This window comes from Hemibagrus wyckioides, linkage group LG04 (assembly GCF_019097595.1).
Source record: "Hemibagrus wyckioides isolate EC202008001 linkage group LG04, SWU_Hwy_1.0, whole genome shotgun sequence".
Classification (NCBI taxonomy): Eukaryota; Metazoa; Chordata; class Actinopteri; order Siluriformes; family Bagridae; genus Hemibagrus; species Hemibagrus wyckioides.
Genome location: NC_080713.1, coordinates 3,714,126 through 3,731,198, shown reverse-complemented (window position 1 = coordinate 3,731,198; position 17,073 = coordinate 3,714,126). Strand labels below are relative to the sequence as shown.

At 39.1% G+C, this 17,073-nt stretch overlaps 1 protein-coding gene across 1 annotated transcript in view; it reads left to right on the top strand.

The window, feature by feature from the left end:
* mc1r (melanocortin 1 receptor) overlaps positions 1 to 14,686 on the top strand; it is a 19,349-nt gene extending 4,663 nt beyond the window's left edge. The window contains exons 3-6 of the mRNA XM_058387876.1: positions 7,223 to 7,442; positions 11,109 to 11,217; positions 12,767 to 12,877; positions 13,365 to 14,686. Coding sequence (XP_058243859.1) covers positions 7,223 to 7,442; positions 11,109 to 11,217; positions 12,767 to 12,877; positions 13,365 to 14,434 — 1,510 coding nt within the window. The 3' untranslated portion in view covers positions 14,435 to 14,686. The remainder of the gene's footprint in view (positions 1 to 7,222; positions 7,443 to 11,108; positions 11,218 to 12,766; positions 12,878 to 13,364) is intronic.
* The last annotated feature ends 2,387 nt before the right edge of the window (positions 14,687 to 17,073 follow it).

Here is a 17,073-nt window from a genome sequence, read left to right as displayed (position 1 = left end):
CCAGTTCGTTTCAGATGCGGAGCAGACTCACGTTACAGGTTTAATATTTTCTAATCCCCTTTTGTGGATAAATGGCGAAATTTGTCGAATGTTTTCCTTCAATCCATTCGAAAACCACAAACTTTTGCTTCTCAACTCAAATGACCTTAAGAGTTGAATGACTTATTCCTTAATTTACTAACATGCATAAAACCTTTTTTTATTATTCCGTGTCTGTTTAATTGCCCCTGTAGCAGTGCAGGCCTTAGAAGACCTCAGATTTGAAAAGGATTTGGATAAAAAAGCACTTTATTTTCAACAACTAGTTTTTGTTTTTGATCTTTTACAGGCATCAGACAGATGCTTCCTTCACATGATAGTGGCTCAGGGGAGGACAAGAAAGGGAAAAGTTCATTTCAGTCTTTCATGTGACCCTCAGCGATGTTTTGATTATAATTTTAAGGTCATGGTTTGGTTATATAATAATAATAATAATGAATAATTATAGCAAACATTTTGTATAATTTTGCATCCATGCTGTCATCCTTGTCCATTTATTTGAGGCATCAAAAAGTTCAAACCGGTTCAAACTCACAGGCTGTTTGTTCTGAGAGTTAAGAATCAGCAAGAAATCGGGAAAACAGCAACCACATGACCTGAAAGAGAAAATAACAACCTTTTAAAGAGAAGATATCTTTGAGAAGGGAACAAAACGATATACAAATGAGTTCATTCAGAAATACAGGAAACACAGATATAACACCATGACCAAAAAAGAGGTGATAGGACACGACAGGAGAGACAGGACAGGAAAGGAAAAAGAAAGAAAATGAAAAGAAAAAGACGGGACGGGAAGGGAAAGGAAAAGGACAGGACAGGACAGGACAGGACAGGAAAGGAAAGGAAAGGAAAGGAAAGGAAAGGAAAGGAAAGGAAAGGGACAGGAAAGGAAAGGGACAGGACAGGACAGGACAGGACAGGACAGGACAGGACAGGACAGGACAGGACAGGACAGGACAGGACAGGAAAGGAAAGGAAAGGAAAGGAAAGGATAGGAAAGGAAAGGAAAGGAAAGGAAAGGAAAGGAAAGGGACAGGAAAGGAAAGGAAAGGAAAGGAAAGGAAAGGAAAGGAAAGGAAAGGAAAGGAAAGGAAAGGAAAGGAAAGGAAAGGAAAGGAAAGGAAAGGAAAGGAAAGGAAAGGAAAGGAGAGGAGAGGAGAGGAGAGGAAAGGAAAGGAAAGGAAAGGAAAGGAAAGGAAAGGAAAGGAAAGGAAAGGAAAGGAAAGGAAAGGAAAGGAAAGGAAAGGAAAGGAAAGGAAAGGAAAGGAAAGGAAAGGAAAGGAGAGGAAAGGAAAGGAAAGGACAGGAAAGGAAAGGAAAGGAAAGGAAAGGAAAGGAAAGGAAAGGAAAGGAAAGGAAAGGAAAGGAAAGGAAAGGAAAGGAAAGGAAAGGAAAGGAAAGGAAAGGAAAGGAAAGGAAAGGAAAGGAAAGGAAAGGAAAGGAAAGGAAAGGAAAGGAAAGGAAAGGAAAGGAAAGGAAAGGAAAGGAAAGGAAAGGAAAGGAAAGGAAAGGAAAGGAAAGGAAAGGAAAGGAAAGGAAAGGAAAGGAAAGGGACAGGAAAGGAAAGGGACAGGAAAGGAAAGGAAAGGAAAGGGACAGGAAAGGAAAGGAAAGGAAAGGACAGGACAGGAAAGGAAAGGGACAGGAACGGGACAGGAACGGGACAGGAACGGGACAGGAACGGGACAGGAACGGGACAGGAACGGGACAGGAAAGGGACAGGAAAGGAAAAGAAAAAAAAAGAAAATGACAGGACAGGAAGAAATGAATGGAAAAAGAAAGGAAAGGAAAAAGCAAAGAAGATTTTGCTAAACAAATTGAACACAGGATTTGAAAATTTGATATTTGCTTTAAAACATGAAAACATCTATATGTATTTATGATAAAGGAGAAACATCTCTCTAACTCAGATTCAGTATTTTTAAGAAAGGGTGTGTAAACTTTTGCAGCCATCAGTAAACCTGATTAAATCCCATTTCAGGATCATATCAGAATCACATTTCGTTTTCAAACATTAAAATCACAAAGAAATCATAAAGTTGTGATGTTTTATTACTATTATTTTTCCTATTACCTTTATTATTACATCTTGATCCCTTCTGTGTGCCACTCCACTATAATCTGCCAAAGCAGTCATATGACCCTCCTGCCTGCGGAATGCAGTAATGAATGTCCTTAACTTCCTCCCTGACTCATGTAATGGTCAGGACTCTGTACTGCATTCACAGGTTACTGCGCTGAAACACACAGAAGAGTCAGATTTATACGGCTAGAAAATACTTAATGGACACTATTATTGCTTTCTCCTGGTTCTCTGGTTTCACCTTAAATGATTTAATATTTTTCTCTTTCTTGGAACCTTTAATGGTTCCTTAACAGTATACAGTACATCTTCAGCAAAGGATTTGATACTAAGGGTTTCTAGCTTCCTGATTTACACTATATTGCCAAAAGTTTTGGGACATCCACCTTTACATGCACATGAATGTAATATGGAGTTGTCCCGCCCTTTGCAGCTATAACAGCTTCAACTCTTCTGGGAAGGCTTTCCACAAGGTTTAGGAGTGTGTTTATGGGAATTTTTGACCATTCCTCTAGAAGCGTGGTCATTTGTGAGGTCAGGCACTGATGTTGTGTTGACGAGAAGGTCTGGTTCGCAGTCTCCGCTCTAATTCATCCCAAAGGTGTTCTATGGGGTTGAGGTCAGGACTCTGTGCAGGACAGTCAAGTTCCTCCACACCAAACTCACTCATCCATGTCTTTATGGACCTTGCTTTGGTCACTGGTGTGCAGTCATGTTGGAACAGGAAGGGGTCATCCCCAAACTGTTCCCACAAAGAGCATGAAATTGTCCAAAATGTCTTGGTATGAAGCTGAAGCATTAAGAGTTCCTTTCACTGGAACTAAGGGGCCGAGCCCAACCCCTGAAAAACAACACCTGAATCCAATGATTTGAAGAGGTGTCCCAAAACTTTTGGCAATACAGTGTATTTGAGAATAAGGAACTCTGACACACACTGGCCACTAGAGTATACTCTAGTCCAATTTTTTTCCTGTTCAGTTTCTTTGAGATTTTTTTTTTTACAGACTTTGACAGGGAGGAATTAGTGTTAAGTCTATAATGACCTCAGTATTTATGCTGACCTATTAGTTGCTCAGGAGCTCTTGGCCGAACATTTCTACTTGACTGTTAACAGTTGTAGAAAGGACATTATTTACAATTACAGTATTTACTGTCCAGTGTCACCTGAATGAGGATAAGGTTCCATTCTGAGTCTGGTTCCTCTCTGATTTGAGCCCATTGTTATACAAAAAAAAAGTGTTATACAAATAAATTGAATTGAAAATCAATTTTTTAGTTCTGTCCTTCACGACAAGTTACGTGATTTACGTTTGTTCTCAGCGCTGCAAATTCAAAACACTCATGAAGTATGACATTGTACAATGATTTAATTTATTGCATTGATATAATAGCTGTAGTTTTATAGCTTTTCATAAATCAAGAACAAAATGGAAAACATATGACCTGTTAGAAAGTGTTCAGTTCAATTCAATTCAATTCAATTCAATTCAATTCAATTCAATTCAATTCAATTCAATTCAATCTAATTCACTTCACTTCAATTCCATTCAATTCAATTTTATTATTTATTATTTTATCTGCACAAAGCAATGAGTGAGTTTGGTGTGGAGGAACTTGACTGACCTGCACAGAGTCCTGACCTCAACCCCATAGAACACCTTTGGGATGAATTAGAGTGGAGACTGCGAGCCAGGCCTTCTTGTCATCACAACATCAGTGCCTGACCTCACAAATGACCACGCTTCTAGAGGAATGGTCAAAAATTCCCATAAACTCTTCCCAGAAGAGTTGAAGCTGTTATAGCTGTAAAGGGCGGGACAACTCCATATTACATTCATGTGCATGTAAAGACAGATGTCCCAAAGCTTTTGGCAATGCAGTGTATTTGTTGTATACACTTACTTTTTTCAAGCCAGTTGGTTTCCTAGATTTTCTTGAGTAAGAACAACTTGTCTATATTTATAGAGCATGTTTATATTAATGCATAGCCAACCATGTTGTGTTTTATTCCTTAAATATGAAACAATTTCATGACTACAGACACTACACTCATGATAACAGTCTTATACATGAGAGACATGAGAGAAAGTCATAGAAAAGCTGTTCTTTACAATTTTATTCAGCTTTCTAATAATATAGGAAAAGAAATTTCCTCAGTGTCATTATATATGTCATCAGAAACTACACAATTACACTAATACACAATTACTACTGTGGTCATTAGAGTACTCCTTTAAATGTGTACAGTGCTATCGATTGTATGTTCAAATGTTTTATCGTGTTTATTAACTTTAAAAAGTTGAAGGTTATGTCTGTGTTGGTGACACAAATGAGGATGAGGTTCCCTTTTGAGTCTGGTTCCTCTCAAGGTTTCTTTCTCTTACCTTCTCAGGGAGTTTTTCCTCACCACAGTCACCTATATGTCTTATGTTCTGTAAAGCTGCTTTGTGACAATGTCCATTGTTAAAAGCGCTATACAAATAGAATAGAATTGAACTAAATTGAACTGAATTGAATTGAAGGATGCTGGAGCTGGACCTCACAGCCTCACAGGTAGAGGGCGATAGCAGACTTTCATCTCTTCTGACTCTTCAGTTTGAAGTGTCATGGAATACTTTCATTACTATGAATTACCTCTACTGCTAGCATTAATTGGTGTAAAAGCATTTTATATAAGATTTCTTATTATTCATACTTGTGCACAAACCTGATGAAGATATAGATTATAAAAAGAGTGCAAAATTATTAAAAGGATTATATATCCCTTAGAGAAAAAACTTGTTTTTATTATTATTATTTATTATTATTATTATTAAATATTATTTAAATTATGTTTTGATTTTTTTTCTACATCATTTTCTCATGATTTAAATATTTTCACTTGTTTGCTTGAACAATTTTACTATTATTATTATTATTATTATTTTATTTTTATTAAATATTTGTATGTCATTTTCTCACATGATTTAAATATTTGTAAAATATTTATAAATGTAAAATATTTGTTTCCTTGAACATTTTTATTATTATTATTATTATTATTATTATTATTATTATTATTAGTAGTAGTAGTAGTAGTAGTAGTAGTAATATTGCATTTACCTGCATTTTATTTATTTTTATGTGCAATTTTATTTATTTACATTAAAATTAAAATACATTAAAATACAATACAGTTTCTTTAATCAACATAGGATTTGATTTTTTCCACCACATTTTCTGACAATTTATTTAGCTTTATTTATTTCATTTATTTACTCACAACTTCACTATTATTATTATTATTATTATTATTATTATTATTATTATTATTATTATTATTATTATTATTGCTTTGAAATAAAAGCTTAAAATATTTTTTAAATTATTATTTAAAAATTTTAAATAATAAAATGTATTAATCATGTTAATCTTTCACATGTAAGTCAGTCATTTTTATTCTTCCACCTCAGGCCACTTTAATTCTCTTACATAACTATTTTTATTTATCATTTCATTTCATTTTTTCGCATGTAGGGCATGAGTTTTTACATTTTTTCCCCCGGATTCATTTATGTAGTACCTGGCTAATTATAGCTTATTATTGCATCAAAGATCACATGGGAAATTTCAGGGCATGACATGGTGACCTGCCCCATCACATGTTTTTAGATATTATTTTAACATAAGGGCCTTATTGCCACTCATTTTTCTCTAAAAGGGTGGATCCTCGCCTCCTTGTGTCTTTGTGCACCATCTGTCAATGAAGAGGCTTAAAAGGAACAGCTCAATTAGGCACTCAGCTGCGTTTGTCCTCCAGGCCCAGAAATCAATACACCATGCTTTAGCCAGGAGTCGTGAGTGCGCAAAATTACCAGTGTGTTTCCCTTAGAGGAAAATACAATAGCTGTCATGTCTCTTCTTCCTTCTTTCTATTGCATTTAAAGACTCAGATATCAGATCCTTGTGCAAACTACTCTTGGGTGTGGGCGTGGTCAGGGTGAGTCAGGGATTTTTCCTTCCTTCCTTTCTGTCTTTTTGTACCACTGTCATGCTGATTCTTGAGTACTGACTCTTGGTTTCTCTCCCCAACCTAGATAAGTGTGTGTTTTACAGTGACGGGCCAGGCCGAGTTAAAAGGTGATGAAACGAGGCTTTGGGAATTCGACATGCACTGAACAAAGAGCAGGAAGCTGACATGGAGGAAATGAGATTTTTTATGAGAATACAGTATCTACTTAAAGGGGACATCACTGAATGACAAATGGGAAAATAACAGCAATAAAATACTTTGTAATAAATCAGTTTAACACACACACACCACAAATGTATTACAAAACAAAATAATGTTTTTATATATTATTATTATTATTATTATTATTATTATTATTATTATTATTATTATTATTATTATTATTATTATTATGCCTCGCAGCTCCAGGGCCCCAAAGTTCTCCCTTTGTCTATATGTGGGTGTTTTTCAGGTTCTCTGTTCATCTCTCCCCCCACAAAAATGCCAGTATATTCACATTTATAGAGTTTCTTAGATGCCCTTATCCCTTATACATTTATCTCATTTATACAAATGAACTTAGAGATTAGAGAAATTAGAGATTGAGGGCCGTGGTCGAGGGCCGTGGCAGTTCTGGGATTTGAACTGACACATTTGAACTTATGTAAGTGTGTGTGTGTGTGTGTGTGTGTGTTGTATTGCAATGGAATGATATCCAAAGGGATAAAGCTTCACACCCAGTGTAGGCTCTGGATCCATTGACATCAACCAGATCTCAAGATTCATCATCATCATCATCATTATTATTATTATTATTATTATTATTGTTGTTGTTGTTGTTGTTGTACCTGAATGGCTTTTCCAACAAACAAACAAATAAGCCTTATTTCTTAATTCTTTTTTTTTTTACTTTCATGTAATAAGCATTGTCCGTTTTCCCTCTGAAACTTTTCCCACCCTTAACATCCCTAAGCTATCCTTTGTAACGCATTGAAGTGGTGCTGATGCTGCCTCCTCGAGCCGGCTGCACCCGGCCGGTTTCTCCTCCGCCTCTGATTGGCTACGGCTTGCCTGGGCTTAGTGACGTCACCGGCCGTGTGTTAAATCAGCATCTTTCTGAGTCTAGGACAGAAAAAAAATAGCTGCGTCTGCGCTATAAAAGGCCGGTCTGCGTTGTCCGAGTTTTTCGCCGGCAACTTGCAGAGAACAGCTTACACACACACACAGATATACACACACACCTTTACACATATACACACACAGACCTTGAGGATGAGAGAGATTGTCCACATTCAAGCCGGCCAGTGCGGCAACCAGATCGGAGCCAAGGTAAAAAAACCGCTTTCATTATTGCTTATAATAATAATAATAATAATAATAATAATAATAATAATAATAGCATTTTGCAGGAAAGGTGCACAGCTCCTACAGCACAAAATTAGCGTGTTAGGCTCGACGGTGGAAATTTCGGGAAAATTTCATTGTAGTGTTACAGATCTCTTGGTTTTCTCACAGAGAGGCTCGCAAAATGACTTGGCAAGAAAGATCTGACCACACCCATGTGATTAGAGCTGCTGTCTCAAAACGTCACGCTGAGACGCATTTTAACTTTAAAGTCGCAGACTCCAAGCGCAACAGCTGGCAAGCGCGTGACTGAGCATCAGATAATCATCAAATCATTACATTCTGCTAATAACGACTCAAGAAACATCCAGATGCGTTTATTAAGAGTGAGGAAAGGAGTGGACTCGGACCTGTATTGAAGCCGCAATGTCCTTTTGTCGCATGACTCGGCTCAAACAAAGGCGCAGATTCATTTCTTTGCTGCGCCACTAGCCAGCGGTGAGGATGTCTGGTTTCATTTATTGGCTTAGAAATGAATGATAGGACGATAGATTTAGGGGATTTTTTAAATTTTCATTTAGCCTTTAAGCAAGGAAAATGCACAGAATGCCTTTCATAAAACTTTACACACCTATGTGAGTGAAAAATCTTTTATCAGATGATTTGAAAGCGGCTCTTTCAGTTTCTGCTTAAAGATGATGACTCGGCATGAAATAATTCAATGCATTACACAAATACTGTGACGTCACTCCTGCTTTGTCTCAGAGCATTTCGTGTAAAAAGATGATTTGACACAGTAACCGTCCATTCTCGTGCCTGTCTGCAGATATGAGGCAGATTGAATCTGCAGAACTTTTCCTCATCATCTCAGATCAATGCGAAACATCTCGAGTAGATGTGACACCACGTGTACAGTAAAGTCTCGTTCTGATCCGTGGGTCATAATAATAGCCGCTGCAAATCATCACGTCACCAGAATGGACCTTCATCACTTCATTCATTCAGAGCAGAGATCAGGTGTCAGTGTGCATATGCCAGGGCCTGAGGGAGGCTTTTTGGACAGGAGGGAAGGGTGGAAGTGGAGGTGGGGGGTGGTTGGGGGTTGTTTAAGGACAGGGGAGGGGGGCGACTGACATAATGCAGTGATCTCATGCTGTATGCAGCAGGGTACCCTGACTCAACACGATGTTCATTTGCCCCAATCATTACTTTCCTTTATATGAGAGAGCTACATCACTTTTACACACACACACACCCACACACACACACAATGATGGATCAGGGTGTTTACCTCACACCACTTTCTTTATCTATACCACATTTCTGTCCTAATTTGTAACATTTCTTCTCTTGCGTCTCTAATGAAGCCTTTTCTTCGCCTCTCTTTTTAAGAAATGAATGCATGCCACATTTTAAAAGCAAGCTCGGCCTTTTCAGGATGCCTAATTACCTATTTAGATGGCAGGTCACATCTGCGTTGGACAGAACAGATAATTAGAGTAAGAGACTGAGGGAGACAGGAAGCGTCGGGGAGACGGAGACAGAGGTGGAGACAAGGGAGCCAAGGCACAACAGACAAAAGCATCAAATGGAGCCTGGATGCTAAATATATAGACTATGAGTATTGTAACATTAGCAGAATATTGGCTTTGATACTGATAGGGTCACAGTACCAGATAATGAAATGATACGCTTTAAGACCAAGAAACTACAAAGCATAATCTCCTCCATCCTGGAGACCTTCTAAATAAATGCCTGCTCATAGAAATTATAGCAAACTATACAAACAATTCCAGACATTTTCTTATTCTTGGATTTATCCAGTATAGCTTTTTTTTACTACAAAGATATTAACAATACATATACGCTAGTAACGTATTAGCGCGAGCGAATTTAAGCAGCACTAATGTCAGAGCTGCTCTTATAAAATGAAGCAAGACTTTCTGACCAATCAGAATTGAGAATTCAGTCAGGCTGTGATATAGAAGGTTGCTTTGTTTCCTGTAGCATCTCTTTCTCATACAAACACACACACACACAGAGTAATAGGGACGACATTAACACAGCATGCCCTCAATGCCCTTGACACTCTTTGCAATGTGAACGTCTTCGTTTTTTTTGTTCAAAGGTGAACACTTTTTGCGTTGTTGTTCCCATAGCATGTTTACGTCATCACTGTAACCCAGAATAGTATATCCAGGTCATAGCCCAAATCCCAGCATGAGTCTGTTTCCTTTTAAAGAGTCAGTTCAGATTCTGAGCACAAATAACACACCAGCCTATTTATTTTCTATCAGCTGCTAAGTCATGCTCCTCTGATTAAAGAAAGAGAGCTGGAGCTGACACCCTGCTATGAGGCTTATAGAAGCGTAGCTGACTGAAAATGTGAGAAGAATTCACAGTAGAGTTAAACTCAGAAACAGATCAGATCTGTTGGATTCTTTAATTCCATAGAAAAAGTATTTCTTCCCAATGTTTCTGGTGTAAAGATGCTGGATAAACAACACTACAGCTGGAGTCCTGTATACATACCATTTTAAACTCTGTGAGGAATAAAACACTCGGAGGAGTGCCGTTATAGGCAAATAATCAACGATGCGGTGGTGCGATGCAGCATGACCCAAAGCACAGTACTCAGTACCTGAGGTGGATTATGTTTCTATACCAGCAAAGTTCTAATCCTCTTTTCCCATAGAAATTTGCCAGCATTTTAATTTACAATTTATTAGTAAACTGCATATCATGCTTTTTATCCGTTTAAGTGATATTTAATATCCGTAAAACAGTAACCCTGCTGCACCCAGTCATTGATTAGTTTCCTGTAACAGCACTCCCTTGAGTTTTTTATTCCTTAACTCATGCATTATATCAAAATGGACTCTTTTAGACAGGGCACACACACACATACACAAACACATGGGCCATCCCCATATTAAATTCATGTGCATATAAAATCAGACGTCCCAGTTTGTGCCTGGCTCACAGTCTCCGCTCTAATTCATCCCAAAGGTGTTCTATGGTGTTGAGGTCAGGACTCTGTGCAGGCCAGTCAAGTTCCTCCACACCAAACTCTCTTATCCATGTCTTTATGGAACTTGCTTTGGTCACTGGTGTGCAGTCATGTTGGAACAGGAAGGGGTCATCCCCAAACTGTTCCCACAAAGCATGAAATTGTCCAAAATGTCTTGGTATGAAGCTGAAGCATTAAGAGTTCCTTTCACTGGAACTAAGAGGCGAGGCCCAAACCCTGAACTTTTGGCAATATCTGGAATTATCTAATCAAATCACTTTGTGATTTAAATTGCAAATAAGAATGTTCCTGAAATTTTCTCCATCTCCATTTTTCTGTTCTGCTGGATTGATGCCATCTGTCGTCCCTTGTGGATTGCTGTGTTTCTCTCAGCAGTACATCACTAGCCTCTCCTGTTACATCTGTTTCCAGAAGATCAATCTCCCTGGTCTGGGCCTTAACGGCTGCTTCAGGAGAATCGAATTAGTCCAGAACAAATGGATATAATGTTGCAACTAATATCCTTAATATTACTAATCCATAAACCTATAGCTATGCCCGGATATCTTCACAAATAGAGTTTTACAGAAAGAGGAATAAGCAGCTCTGATTTGTGTGCTGTGATGTTTTGTGCTCTACAGTTCTGGGAGGTGATCAGCGATGAACATGGCATCGACCCCACTGGAAACTACGTGGGTGACTCAGACCTCCAGCTGGAGAGGATCAGCGTTTACTACAATGAAGCGTCCTGTGAGTCAGGGCGAACTCTCAAAGACACTACAGTGGGAGATTTCTGGGAAGTTCTGGTGTGAGGTTTTTTAACAAAGTGGGAAGAAAGGCTGGAAATAATGCTGATGTTTTTCAATCATTTCCCATAAGGAGACTTTTAGAACATATGATAATAATAATAATAATAATAATAATAATAATAATAATAATAAATTAATAAATTAATAAATTAATAAATTAATAAATAAATAAATAAATAAATAAATAAATAAATATTATTTATAGCCACCTTTCTGGTCACTCAAGGTCATCATATAGATTCAAAAGTAATAAATATAAAAATAATAACACAATATTATAACAATATGGATTGTGTTCATTTTCAGCAAAGTTGTAAGAAAAGGTATTACTCTCTGTTCCTGATCTTTCTATACAACCTTCAAAAACGTGCAATTGTTAAATAAATCAGTTTAAATGCGTTTAAAGAAAGTGATAATGGGAAAGATCTGGGTCTATAATTCAGTAACAAAATTTCATTTTATTTTTAAGCTCTTTATTTGACTTCCTGGAACAAGATAACATCACTCCCTTTTAGAATTAAGGTTGTAAATTAGCTCATAAGTTTTTCCACCATATTATTAAGACATGAATATACAGACTATCGCAAAAAGCTATTTTGTTTTCTTAGCATTAACACAATATTAGGATTTTAAGAAATCGCAGAAATCAAGGCAAAGTATAGAAAAAGTTATTCAGAGGAGCTTGCAATAACACGCATTCAGAAGCCTTCTTCTGTTCATGTGCATGGAACATGAGTACAGCTCTCAAAAAAAATCATTACAGATGTGTCTTCATTAGTGAGAGTTCAAAAGAAGTTTTTAGTTTATAAGAAACAACACATCCTACACTGTATTGCCAAAAGTTTTGGAACACCTGCCTTTAAATGCACATGAATGTAAGAAACACGTTTGTGAGGTCAGACACTGATGTTGGACGAGAAGGTCTGGCTCACAGTCTCCACTCTAATTCATCCCAAAGGTGTTCTATGGGGTTGAGGTCAGGACTCTGTGCAGGACAGTCAAGTATCTCCACACCAAACTCACTCATTCATGTCTTTATGGACCTTGCTTTGGTCACTGGTGTGCAGTCATGTTGGAACAGGAAGCGGTCATCCCCAAACTGTTCCCACAAAGTTGGGAGCATGAAATTCTCCAAATTGTCTTGGTATGAAGCTGAAACATTAAGAGTTCCTTTCACCGGAACTAAGAGGCCAAACCCAACCCCTGAAAAACAACACCTGAACTCAATGATTTGGGGGGGTGTCGGCCGTTTATAGTTAGGGTTAATGCTGTAGTCCACCCAGAAAACAAATTAGTTCTTATCAGCACTTACATTACAGCAACTCTCTTGATAATACTAATAAAACATTGATAAAAACTTGCACTATGCTGTTTACATTTCCAGTTGTAATGTCTACAAATGATTATTATGCATGTATGTGTATGCCTCTATTTAAGGTCTATATCCATATTTTTGGAAATGAATCATCATTTGCTTGATTTCTTTCCAGCCTCCAAATATGTTCCCAGAGCTATCCTGGTGGATCTGGAGCCAGGAACCATGGACAGTGTCCGATCTGGAGCCTTTGGTCATCTCTTCAGACCGGATAACTTCATTTTTGGTTTGTAAATAATGCAACCCTGTCTCTCTCTGTACCAGGGGTTTTCGACAGCTACAGTCACATGACCGGGCCTTTTCAGCTTTCAGTCTTTGGGCTAAACACTGTGTCAAAATATTTTTATTCGTTTTGGCCAAAGATTTATAATGATTTCTAAAATCATGATGAGAAAATCTAGCATCGTCTTATATGTGTACCTCACTTCAGTGTCTAGTACAGATTATAATTTTTTTCATCTGATTAGCAAGTCTACAGTTTGGTCTGGTTTAGATTGTGGATTTCACAAAGATTTCCATTTATGTAATTAACACCTTCATTAAATTACAGTACCAAAACTTAGCTCAGCTTACCTTGTGCTCCAGTTTAACCCCTGGACATTTGCACATTACTTGCCTTAAATCTAATTACTTGTTGCTGATGTTAATTGATATATATTATTACTTAATAAGGCAGGTCCGGCATGGTTGTTTAATTGGCAATTTGTTTTCAGGTCAGAGTGGGGCCGGGAACAACTGGGCTAAAGGCCACTACACAGAAGGAGCAGAGCTAGTGGACTCTGTCCTGGATGTGGTGCGGAAGGAATGCGAGAACTGTGATTGCCTCCAGGGTTTCCAGCTCACCCACTCACTCGGAGGGGGCACGGGCTCTGGCATGGGCACACTGCTGATCAGCAAAGTGAGAGAAGAATACCCTGACCGCATCATGAACACCTTCAGCGTGGTGCCTTCCCCTAAAGTGTCTGACACGGTGGTGGAGCCCTACAACGCCACGCTGTCCATCCACCAGCTGGTTGAGAACACAGATGAGACGTACTGCATTGATAACGAAGCCCTGTACGACATTTGTTTCCGCACACTCAAGCTGGCCACCCCCACTTACGGTGACCTCAACCACCTGGTCTCGGCTACCATGAGCGGAGTCACGACCTCGCTGCGCTTCCCGGGCCAGCTGAACGCTGACTTGCGCAAACTGGCCGTCAACATGGTACCCTTCCCTCGCCTGCACTTCTTCATGCCCGGATTCGCTCCTCTGACAGCACGTGGCAGCCAACAGTACCGCGCTCTTACTGTCCCTGAGCTCACACAGCAGATGTTTGACGCCAAAAACATGATGGCCGCTTGCGATCCTCGTCACGGCCGCTACCTCACCGTGGCCACCGTCTTCCGAGGCCGCATGTCCATGAAGGAAGTAGACGAGCAGATGCTGGCTATCCAGAGCAAGAACAGCAGCTATTTTGTTGAATGGATCCCCAACAACGTGAAGGTCGCTGTGTGCGACATTCCACCCCGAGGACTCAAGATGTCCTCCACCTTCATCGGCAACAGCACGGCCATCCAGGAGCTGTTCAAGCGCATCTCCGAGCAGTTCACCGCCATGTTCAGACGTAAGGCTTTCTTGCACTGGTACACCGGCGAAGGCATGGACGAGATGGAGTTCACCGAGGCCGAAAGCAACATGAACGACCTGGTGTCCGAGTACCAGCAGTACCAGGACGCCACGGCCGAGGAAGAGGGAGAGATGTACGAGGATGACGAGGAGGAGTCAGAGGCCCAGAAGTAAACAGTCATGAAGTAGCCATTATAATATACAACAACGCGTCTCTAAAACCGATCTCTAATCACGATGCCGGCTGAAATATCTTAATCTTTCACTTCTCTTACAGGTAGATTAAACTTCATGTTAACCATTTGTGCCAGTTGCGGCAGAAATTCACTTTACTGTGCCATAACAGCTTCTTGACGGTACTGTATTTGTTGTATAGTGTTGTTCACTGACCAATCCTAAATAAAACAGTGTTTCGAGTGGACTTCATGAGTGCAGTAAGCTGTGAAATCTTTCTACCTCTGCTATTAAATTCACATCAGACCTCTAAGGTGGGTCTATGACAGTCTTTCTTATAGCACTGAATAACTTCATGACTATCCCATGTCCGTGTATAGACGGCCTAGATGCTGTTTAAAAATAACACCCGTCCCTGAAGGTCAATACGCACCTCAGGCACCCGGGTAAAAAAAGGAAGAACGGTGTAAAAATGTGCGAACACATTCTCCAGAGATCCCTGCACTGTCTTTGACAAAGTGGACCCAGTTAGAAAGATCACATGCTGACACCAAAGCGGTTTTTCCGGCTGCCTACGAAGTAGATACACAAACAGAGCAGGCTTTGATAAGCACACTGGGCCTCAGAGAGCTGTAGAGATGCAGCATCTTTTACTAATGGCTTTCATGCCTGAAGCTCAGATGCTAGTTATGCTGTTGCTAGTTAGGTGCAGCTCAAACAACACAAGCGAAGAAACTCAACACTACTCACTACTCCAGTTAAGCAAATAATTTTATATTAAGCCTTTCTATATTAAATGAAAACTTTTCCCTAAACCTCAAGAGTGTTACGATGCTAAGAGGTTATGTAGCACAAATGCTTCACAATCCCATTACCGACTCATTTCCGATCATAAAGACAAAAAGCTTGCTACATAATTTAAGACCATCCATATGGGAATGTTAGAGGGAGGAAAAGATGGACATGTAATGACACAGTTTTACTGTTAAATATACATAGTGGTTTTTAAAGTGATACATATGGAATATCAGGAAATATATATTATGGATCAGGAAATTGCTGGTCACGTAGGACCCATATATACAACAGACCAGATCTGAGGATACACAACAATGCAAAAGAACCACATCATCATCCAGTGAGCAGCAGCGCTACCCGTGGCCGGACTGAAAAGCTACGGAAACCCAGACCACCATGCTCTGTAACAATGGTGAGAGGAAAACAAGCAGAACACCCTGGGCTCTACAGACACCAGCCAAGAACTGGTCTGCTGAACCCAGAAAAACTATATTACATTAAATGATAATATAATATGCTTCATACACGGATCAGGCGTAACATTATGACCACTGACAGGTGAAGTGAATAAGACTGATGATCTCCTCATCATGGCACCTGTTAGTGGGTGGGATATATTAGGCAGCAAGTGAACATTTTGTCCACAAAGCTGATGTGTTAGCAGTTAGTAAAAATGGACAAGCATAAGGATTTGAGTGAGTTTGACGAAAGGCCAAATTGTGATGGCTAGACCACTGGATCAGAGCATCTCCAAAACTACAGCTCTTGTGGGGGTCTGCAGTGGTCAGTATCTATCAAAATTATCCTTTAAATCCTGTAAGTAGTTAAGGGATCTGCTGCTAACATCTTGGTGCCAGATTCCACAGCACACCATTAGGGATCTAGTGGAGTCCATGCCTCGAAGGGTCAGGGCTGTTTTGGAGGCAAAAAGGAGACCAGGTGGTCATAATGCTATGGCTGATCGGTGTGTTATTATTACGCATCTGAGGTACATTTGCAGAACCTAGATCACTATATTGAATCATATTACCTTCTACCATCATCTAAGTCTTAATATAATCTTTACAAATACAAACATGGAGACTGGGTCTGTGGAACACACACATTAACACCTCGAAACAGTTCATCTTAGCAAAAAATGTTTTCAGGAGGTTTAAGGAGGAATGAAATCATTGATAAGCCCCATTATCCTCCTTTCTCGACTAACTCCACCCCTGCTATTGAAACTGAAGCTGTGTCCAAAATGACGTCATTCTGCTTATGGTGCTTTATTTTCCCCCAGTGGACGTCATATGGATACTAACCTATTGCAAGGCATTGTGGGATTTTTAGGACAGCACTAGATATTCTACACTACACTTCCAGACAGGGCACTTTGCCAATTGTAGTATAACACACCCTCTAGTGTTGTTTAAATAAGGCGCCAGAGGGCGCTAAACACAACTCTCACTACAACCTACAGTAAATACTCACGATAATAAATGTACATCGTGTTGCCAGGTGCGTGGTTATGCACCATATTTGCTCGTATCGGGTTATCTGTCGCCTTTTAATCTGTCTGAAAATAAATTTTTTAATAAAATTACATATTGAAGCATAGACTATTTAATTTCCTTCCAAATATCATCCTCAACATTAGCTGTATATGTTACTGAAGTATGAGTGTATGTTTATTTTTAATTAACTATTGTTTGTGTGTTACGAAGTTTGTAATAATACAAAATTAGTGAGTGAAGATTAGATTAAATAAGTGAAGCCAGGAAAAGTGTGTGTGAACATATACATATGTGTGTGTGTTTTTGTATGGATATACTTTTTCATCTTTCAGACAGACCTGGCAA